This window comes from Medicago truncatula, chromosome 1 (assembly GCF_003473485.1).
Source record: "Medicago truncatula cultivar Jemalong A17 chromosome 1, MtrunA17r5.0-ANR, whole genome shotgun sequence".
Lineage (NCBI taxonomy): Eukaryota > Viridiplantae > Streptophyta > Magnoliopsida > Fabales > Fabaceae > Medicago > Medicago truncatula.
The window spans coordinates 31,942,119-31,952,336 of NC_053042.1; the positions used below are offsets into that span (position 1 = coordinate 31,942,119).

Consider the following 10,218-nt stretch of genomic DNA (forward strand, 5'->3'; position numbering starts at 1 on the left):
GCTTCTGAATTATTTTTCTCCACAATAAAGTAGGGGATGAGAATACATAATGAGGATGGAAAATAACCCCTAAAATTTAAGTTGTATATAACAATCCATTGTCTCTGCCAACTGCGCTATGCTCATGGGGACAGTACTGAAATTATTTATTCATGAAATTTTAGATCAGGGTAAATACTTATATAATGTGAGGATGTAGACGAGTTATAGTACTTTATTCAAACCTATCCATTATTAGTTTAAATGTCAATCTATTTTTTTTTCTCAAAGGAGAAAGGGATTTAGATTCTTTGTGATCGCATTCATGGATCTCAATTGCACAACTCTAATTTCTAAATATATTTCAAAGTACATAATTTATACAAATCGTCTGATCTTGATCCAACTATCAAAAGGGATTTAGATTCTTTGTGATCGCATTCATGGATCTCAATTGCACAACTCTAATTTCTAAATATATTTCAAAATACATAATTTATACAAATCGTCTGATCTTGATCCAACTATCAAAAATTTCTTGACAACGTGTATGGAATTTGTGTGTAGGGGAAACTATATGGACATGGGATGATATTCTACTGTTGAATACAAGACAAATATATGATGTTGGATATGACATGGTTCTTGTGCATTGTCATTCAGCTGCTGGCCCAGCCTATGTATGTGCCTTATATATGCAAATAAGTTTGGTGTGTGATGAGTCTGGCCAGGGGAAACTACGTTTTTATAGAGCCTATTCAGTCCCTAAAAATTTATTTTGTTCTTAGATTCTAGTGGATACAAGAATAATTTAGCTCTTTTTTTTATCATCTAGATGCCATATTGTCTGTGGCTTACTAAGATTTTCCTTCATTTAAGTGTTGGTATGCAATGTTTTGGTCACGATCATTTTTTTGGCTTCTTTGTGTTCCTTCCTTCTTTTTTGCAGGGAAAAACTATAAATCTAAAAAAAAATGTATAACAGTTTTGACAGAATTTTTGACATCAACACCTTGTATCCATACAGTTTGCCATTTTTATATTATTTTTTCTCTCTCCTCGAGTCCGACGTCAACACTTATTTAGGTTGTATTTTATGTGGTGTCGGAATTTTGTTTGACCTCGAGGAGAAGCACAATCCCAGGTCCCAAGCCAATACCACCAGGACAACCAAGTAGGTTATGGTGTCGGAATTTGTGTGTAAAATAATAGCTCTTTTTTGGTTTTATGTGCAAGTTAGCAAAACCATTACAGTATATAGATATCTAGTAATAGAGTGCACATGTGCTTTACCAAAAATAAATAATCACAGAAATTAAATGTTAATCAATATATCACAACATTTGTATAACAGCACGAGGTGTGTGACTCCTTGTTAGTTCAGCTTCTCAACTTTCACAAGCTTAACCAATCAAGATCGCATGCAACAGCCCTTGAAAATGTAACCAAAGTGATCAACACATGCAATTCACAGTTCTCTCTAATGATTCTACTCATCTAGAGTAAAGAAGAGAGTAACAAAACTAAGCTATTATAGAAAGAAGAAAATAAAACTTAAGCTCTAGAGAATGGTATATTTTAAGATAATTGGCGGAGAGATAGAACCTGTGGTAGAAATATCGGTATCAGAACTTGTTTTTGATCTTAAAAGCAAAATCGAAAACGAGTTGGAGGTGGGAGTACACAGGCAAAATCTCTGGTACAAGGGTATAGAGTTGGATAATGAGAAAAGGATTGGATTCTATGCTTTGCGCGGAGATGAAACAGAAACAGTTACTCTCATTGTTGATCCGCTGCCATCAGACCTGAAACTACATGTTTTAGTGAAGTTTCTTGGCCATGGCAGCAATGGCTATGTGAGGGTGAAGGAGACCGATAAGGTGAGTGACCTGTGCAACAAAGTTTCACGGTATTGGGGCATTCCCCTTGATACTTTCACCCTTCATCGTCTCAATGTTGAAATGATGCATGACTGTCCTCTTCATGCATATTATATCAACGAGGCTTCTGAAATTCAACTTTCTGTTGACATTCAACCTAGATGATTACATGCCTTCCATGGTGATGGTATGGTTTGAATAAGATTTTAATAGAATTCTATATAGCAGATATAGTTAGTATCAAGCTTTGTAATGCACAAGTTAGATTTCGTTATGAAGTCTGAAAACAATTATTCGCGAATTTTTTTCAAATGAATGAAATCTATATTTTTTTTATGAAACTAAATCAAATGCAGATATACATACAAATATTACAATGACCACATTTAACATAAGCACCATGAGGGAATGTGAAAATCAATAAAATAATACAAAATCCACATTGTACATATATAAATACCATTTATTTGATGTTTATTTTCGGAATAAATGTCATTGAATCATTTTTTACTATAGATGTTCTCATTTGTATATAACCCTCGCCTGTTTAATACTTCGATCTCTTCCGCAGCTGTCAGCCATTAGGCCCTCTGATTTGTCCTCAACTGCAGCAGTTTAGTGTTTAATTCACCTTTAAAAACTCGATCTAGGTACTACAGTTCAAAAAGTAGCCAGAAAAAAGTTTGTGACACAACCATATAAACTGAAATGCATAACCTTGGCGTATTCTCTTCTATATAAGAAGGTCTGCATAGGCATCAAGTCCTTGACCAACAAGATACTTCTTGAGCTTGTAGAGTGCCCGGCTCTCTAACTGACGGACCCTTTCTCTAGATAAACCAAATATTTCCCCAATTTCTGATAAAGATTTCTCTTCTCCATCTTCAAAACCAAATCTTAGCCGAATTATCCTTCTTTCTTTAGGGCGTAAGATATTTAAGACATTGAGCACATGTCGTCTCATCAGCTGTTTTGCAACACTCATGTTTGGGCTCTCAATTGCACAATCTGCAGTAATCTCCTGCAATTATAAGAAAATGGTGGTCAATTCTAATTCCTATGTTAGAATCAAATTGCAGTAACTGCGAATACAAAAGTCCAAAAAAAAGAAAAAAATTCAAACAATAACTTAAGTACAGCTTGAAAAGATCCCCCCTTCTAAACAAACATTTCAATCAAAAGAAAGGAACTATAATTGTCAATTGTTTGTTTGTTTCCAAAGCTGAATAAAAGTCATATGCCATAGAACGGTAACTTCAGTCTAATCACTATTCCGGAAATATTTGATTACAACTTTAAGGTAGACTACCATGTTTATTTTGTTAATCTGCTACTACGTGTATATTTGGTTCCACTTTTAGAGCCGGCAAAATTGATTCTAGGGGACTTTAACATGATTGATACTGTGTTTGTTTGTGCGATGCACCAAGCACAGACGCACGTTTTGCAAAAATCCACAATTTTAAGCTTCATAAAAATCACGGCAGTGGAGCATTGGGACGCGATATTTGTGCTCCCACCACCAAACCAAACAGCCACTGACTGTTCATGAATAGAATTGATTCTAGTTTGAAGTTAGAAATTGAAGTTTTTGCCTCTAAAAGTGATTTTTAGCCTTGAATTGATTTGTTCAATTCATTTTTACATAACTGTATGTAAACAAAAATCACTTTACATTTAACTCACTTTTAGTTTGAATCAAATTTGCAGAGTTGATTTTGCAGTAGAGAGAGCCAAAAGTGATTCTATACTCAATTGATTTTGACATGTTTAGGTGATGTCGTGATGACGATTGGAATTGATTTTTCCTCTAGAATTGGTTCTAACTTAAAGCTATAATTTGTAGCTTTCGACTCCAAACATGGTTTTTACACTCAGTTATTGTTCAACTTGCTTTTACATTAAACTCACTTTAACAAAAATAAATTTTTACCAAGGCAGAACCAAACACTGTATTTAAAAATCAATTTTTCTCACCGATTATGACCCAAACAGACACAACATTGTGATTTGACACTGATTTATCAGCTTCTCCAAGCCCTGACATACTTTAGGCTGCTAGTTCCCTTCCACCAAACACAACATTTAAGATTCATATTGGAGTAAAGAATCAGACTTTCACCCATTCAGTTTTACTAGATTTCAGCAGAAGCAAAACAATTTGTGCAAACATTCACCAAACAAAAGTAAGAAGCTGAATAACATTCTAGTTTTCTAAATGCATATAAAGAACTTGATATTTTATTGTTACGCGGTGTAGATATAAGAAGCTGCAACTTTTCAAGGTGGAAATCATATTAGTTACGATACAATACCTGGAAAGTTGTATCTGTCTCAGATCCCACAGTGTTCTGCATAGAAATTGGAATTCTTGCAACAAACAGTAACCTGTCAACCTTGTCTGGTGAAATTCCTACCCTTCTTGCTAATTCTTCTTTGGTTGGGTTAAGATTTCCCTCTTCCTTGTACAATTTCTTTGCCTCCAATACCTTGCTAAGTTTATTATATACCTTCTCCTGGAGATAATACAAGATTTCTGTTATTAAAATAGAATTGATGCTCGCTATGCAAAAAAGAAAAGTAAGATCATTTTTGTTAGGGGCGTTCATATCTAATCCAATGCAAATTGCAACAACCTATTCAAAAATACCAAAAAAAAAACACTTTTTTTTTTAAAAATGGATTGGATTGGTTTCCATTTCCTGTAGTGAAAACTGACCAATCCAATCCAAACTGAAAACGATACCACTTGTATATAACTAATGTTGTTGTTGGACTTGTTACTTGTTTTTGAGCATTGACCACTCGACTCTTCACTTGAATGGTTTTTCATTATGTTTTTTGTTTGTATTTTTAGTACTATATTTGTTTTCATAATGGATGACTAGTCATTAAACTTCATTTGAAGTTTTATACTTTGAATGTTAACTATGCAACACATAACTCTTTATTTGATGAAAGGTTGTCAAAAGAAAAATATTCACCTAAAAGATAATATAAAACAAGCACCGATCTAATCGAAGGGACTGAATCAGATGATTTTTCCTCTCAAAACCGATCTAATTCAATCCACAAACTACCTTAATTTTTGTTCTCCGTCAACTAATAGTTTTTTTGATGAGCACCGACATTTCAAAAGAGTGAAGCTTAAATTTAATCAACTTAACTTACCGGTAGACGGATTGTCCTGGAATGATTATATATGGCCTTCCTTATTGCTTGTTTTATCCACCAATATGCATAACTAGCAAATCGGCACCCGGCTTGAGTTTTAAACTTTTTAATACTCTTTATGAGGCCTGTGCTTCCCTCCTGCATCAACACCAGAATACGGAAAATGTAAAAGGTATGTTATGAAACAGTGAATGAATTTGAACAATGCTATGAACTCTATTCGATACGGATTGATGTAGAAAGTTTAAGCAAATCTAAAATACATTGAGAAATGAAAGATTGCGTAAAGTAAAAAGCTTGAACACGCACAAATTGTTGAGGTTCAGAGATTGTTCCCCTATATCCTCACTGAGGTCGATTGGATCACCATGATCATGCTGAGAAACAATGAAAATGTAAACAGCCCCCTCACTTGTACTCTATTTTCTCTCTTGATCAATGACTCTATGAAATGTCACTCTACTATCCTTTTACTAGGATACATCATCTTATATACGATCCAACTCAAAAAGTAGTTACAAAGTTAGTTATAACCGAATCGCCAACTAACTTAACAGTAAGCTGATCAGACCAAACTAATTACTCAATGAAAATCCACCAGAAAAACCAAGATATAGCTGGTAATTATAACTGACAACACTGAGAAGAAGAAGTCAGACGATAATTAAACCCTTTAAACAAAAGCACATTTTCCACAATTTATGCTCCAACTCTAGCCAAACATTTATATACGGGTTATTATATTTTGAGGACCAATGAAGAACAAAACTGACCATTAAAAAAAATGTGAACAACCTTTTCTATACTGATGTGATGGTGTTAGAAAACCAACCCAGTTCAAAAGTAAAAAGATACGAAAAACACAAATAGAGAACACAAGATATTTGATCGTGGAGTTCGGCCAATTGTGGCTACGTCTTTGACTGCAGAGCGACTGTGGTACCTTTTTATTAATTAAGATTAGGGTTTATTGAGTACAACTTGTGTTTAAATACTACGGTTCAGTTTACAAGGTTACCCTTGAACCATAGCGCAGGGGGCTCTAACCTCGCTCGAGCAACCTGCCCAATTTTCGGTAAACTATGAGCCATACCCAACAGATGAAGCGTCTAAACTACCTGTAATAAGTCCTCAATGCTGAGACCACGCCCTTGGTAACTTTTAGCAATGTAGTGTACCAAGCGTAAATTTGCTTGAATCAATTTTTCTCTGCTTCTGTTACCACAACGAAGTTGCGCCTTCATTTTCCGACAGTTAAGCCCTGCACCCTCAGCCCATTCAGCCATAGTCGGTTCCCTTCCAAATTGAGATTGAAGACTTGTCTTCAAATCTTCCAATCTCAATAACTCCTGTTACATTATCCATATCAATAGAGCATCTCATTCTCATACATTTAAGGGAGTAAGAAATTGAAAGTAACTAACACCACACCTGTATCTGAACAACCAACTGAGACTCTTGTTCAGAAGTCAAAAGTTGCTTCGATTCAGGACTCTGCAGAAACTTGTTCAAGGGATCGCTTTGATTCATTCCTTTACTTATCTTCTTTTGTACTTGTAACTTTTCTTCTGCAGCATCTTTTCCGTCAAGGTAAGTTTCTTTATCTTTAACTTTTAACTTTGGAACCTTTCTCTCTTTTGCTCGTCTCTCTCGAAGTCGTGTAGACCTTACGGTTTTATTGCCTCCAAGTAAAGGTTCAGCCGAACTGGAAGAGGCTAGACTGAAGGGAAGTTTTTAGTTTAGCTGTTAAACTCCACAACGAAATTAACCTAAAAACAGGAAAAGTAAAGTAAAGATGTTAGAGTTAGCCAAGAAGGTGGAACTAACCCAAAAGGAATTGAATTATCAGCATCCTCGTCAGCTTTAATTGATATCAAGTCTTCAGCTACCGAGGCTGCTTGTTTTGAGAGAGAAACTGCATTACACTGCAAACTATCTGCATGTTGTAAAGTTGAAGAACCGTCCATTTCTCCTGTTTGTGAGGAAGTTAATCTGCAATACACCGTTTACACATCTATAAGGAGACGGCTTAGGATAGGAAAATTTTCCAAATAGCAATTAGTAACTGACTGAACTGGCATGGAAGAGCAACTTTATTTATCTTACAAGTTCTCTAGACGAGGCAAGAGATGCAGGTGCTGCCTGAAGTCACGTGCTACCTGATCAGTGTTGCTGGTGTCATTCTTTTCTTGAACCGAGACCATATCCATCTGTCTTGTATTTAATGTCGCCTGAAGTAAAAGAAGAAAAAAAAGGACAGATTAATAGTTTGTCATTTGATATTATTCAATTATGTGATGAAGCAGGGAAAATCTAAAAATTAGAAGCTAAGGAGCCATTTACTGCATTCCATGTATAAGAAAAGTTAGCTTGATCATCCTTGTATGTTGGTACTACCTAATACGAAAATGTTGAAGAGAAAAACAAAGTTGTGCTTTCATTGAATGGAATAAGCAATACACACACAAAGGAGAAATTTGTGGAGACATCTTAAACTAACTAAACAGAAACACGGATTCTGTGTAACTGACTAAACAAACTCAACTCTCTAACTAAATAAAAGTACATGGTAGAGAAGAGAAGAAAAATGAATTTGAGCAAATAAAGATGGATAACTCTAATACAGCCAAGGTTGAATAAGTGTACTTAACATTTTTCAGGTTTTATTCTTTTTCTATTTTAAGTTGAATTTTCTAAAATTTAGCATTTATAAATAACATCAAACTTTTCCATTAGTTGTGACCTTCAAGTGTAACACTTGAGTGTCATTTAAGTGTTGAAGAAGTGCTGATTTTAGTCATAGCCGGTAAACAGTAATTCTTAAATAGAACACCAGATGAGGAGTAGGTGTTAGTACCAGAAATGTGTCCAGCACTCCACTTACAGAAGTGTTTGTTTTCATAGGCCATGACAATTGACAACCACGGACCATCAATCAATTTTATTTCTAATTGGTTCGATAACAAACTAAAAAATATGAAGCAAGAAACCTCAGTCTGATGATTGACGGTACATCATTAAAATTCAAACCTGACATGTCTTGTCTTTCTTAGAAATATGCAATAGAGGCCTATACTCATCACACTGCTCTTGTAATAGAACTGAAGTAGGAAAGTTCTGAGATGAATAACTAGTACACCAGGCGGTGACTGTAGGCGCAACTTGTTCCCGGAGCATCAAAACTGCAGGTTTATGAATATAAGCATTGTAACCATGGTTATTAAAACGAGATTCAAATAACAGAAAACCTATTCACCAAATCGTGAAACAAATCTTATCATGAATTGTAAGATACATTACCAATAAAAATATAACATTTTAAGTAAAAAATATAAATGTGCCAGAAAAATTTGAGCGGATAAATCATATTACATGAACCTTAATATAATTCAAGATTCAAGTCATAAATCAAATTGCGATACGAATCACATGTATCATAAGATACTGATAACCATAACTGTAACACATTTTCAGAGTTAAATTTGTGTTTGTGTAAATGTAAAACCTTGAAGCTTATGGAAAACCACAATTAGTAAAATGAATTCTTAATAAATTATGGTCCAGACATATATACAATCCATTATCCATATTTATGCATACAAAGTTACAAAGGATCCCAATTCAAAATTCTGCATAAGAATTAAGATAAGGTTTAAAATAGCATAAGTGGAACTTCTAAAGGATAATATTGAAAATTGGCAATGTACATATTGACACATTACTGAATTTCCATCCATAGCAGTAACATTTCAATTTAAAAGTATATCCAGTAAAAAATAAAAATCAAAACCTATCATAATTACATAGTTACAAATTGCGGGCCGCAACTGCAATTGTAGTTATAAAGTTCTAAATTTAGTTTGCAGTGTAACCGTAACCGCAATTTAGAATCATTAACCATGCTTTAAGATACAGAAAAAGAATACAAAAATTGAAATTAAAAGTGTTACATTACCAGAAGTATAAGAAGATGAAGGAAGAGTGTTCCAATGGTGAGTTCTTGGAGGACAAAGTGGAGAAGAACAAAACATAGTCCTAGCAGATTCCATAACTCAAATACGAAGATACCATAATACACTAAAGTAATGTTAAAAGTATGTTACAGTTTTTGTTCATTGTTGTGAAGATGAATTTGTGCATGAGAAGTTTCTTTTCCATGAAGCGAAGAAATATTTAGATAGATATAGATATGGATAAAGTTGAAGTAGAAGGTTTTGCATTATATTGCTAAAAAAAAAATATATGTTTTGTATTATTAACGTAGCTTATTTTAGACCTTTGCTTTGGTTATTTTTAGGGCAATGGATTAAGCTTGATTGGGCTTGGATCACCCTTTTCGAAAATATTTTGGTCACACATAAAAGTGTTTTTTCTCTTCCCCCAACTTTTCTCCTACACCCTACCCTCTATGTTTTTTTTTCTTTGTCAAATTTACCCTTTCAAGATTTTAAAATTCAGATGTATTTTGTCTGGATTTTAGAATCCGGACAAGCTCTATGTTTGGTTTGAACCCCTCTACTTCTTCCTCGGTTCTATTTTCTTATTGTAAAACCTCTCAGACATCAAATACATAAAACCTATCAAACCATCTACGATCCATGTACTCCATCCGTTTCAAAATACACGTCGCAGTCAACCATTTTACACATGTTAATGTCAATGCACAACTTGACCGTTAATATCTTTAATTATTTAAAGTAAAAAATTATAAAAAAATTTAATATTTTGTAATATTTATCGAAACAAATTGAACAATATCTTACATGCTAACATTTGTATTTATATGTTAGTTAAAAAGTATGGTCAAAATAAGTCATGTAAATAATGCACATTGCAAAAATGCAACATGTATTTTGAAACGTATGGAGCAACTTTTTCTTATTATCGGTGGCCGAGAATATGATGATAGCTACCAGGACAAAGATCTGCATGCAAATTAGTTTGTTTCGACTATGGTGGTGTGCCACTAGTAGATCAAGAGTGGCTGGATCACTTATGATTCATTACCTGCCAAAGTGATTCTTGCACCATTTTGAATATGGGAAGACTATCCTATTCTTTGGGGTTTAAAAAAAAGGCACTCCTACTTAGGATGTTATGTGTGAGATCCTCATAGAAGCAATTGGTGCCTTCCGATACCAAAAGCATAAGAGAACGGGAACGGGTGCACAATAAACATAGTAGA

General features: G+C 34.2%; 1 protein-coding gene across 1 annotated transcript; it reads right to left on the bottom strand.

Moving 5' to 3' along the window:
* Window positions 1–2,228: 2,228 nt before the first annotated feature.
* Window positions 2,229–9,269, bottom strand: LOC11434136 (RNA polymerase sigma factor sigF, chloroplastic). The gene is made up of 9 exons (XM_003590406.4): window positions 8,989–9,269; window positions 8,064–8,215; window positions 7,140–7,264; window positions 6,861–7,025; window positions 6,465–6,753; window positions 6,152–6,382; window positions 5,031–5,171; window positions 4,175–4,375; window positions 2,229–2,880 (listed from the first exon to the last, which is right to left on the bottom strand). Exons 1-9 carry the CDS (start codon window positions 9,080–9,082, stop codon window positions 2,593–2,595), a joined length of 1,686 nt encoding a protein of 561 aa, XP_003590454.2. The 5' UTR covers window positions 9,083–9,269; the 3' UTR covers window positions 2,229–2,592.
* Between the last annotated feature and the right edge of the window lie 949 nt (window positions 9,270–10,218).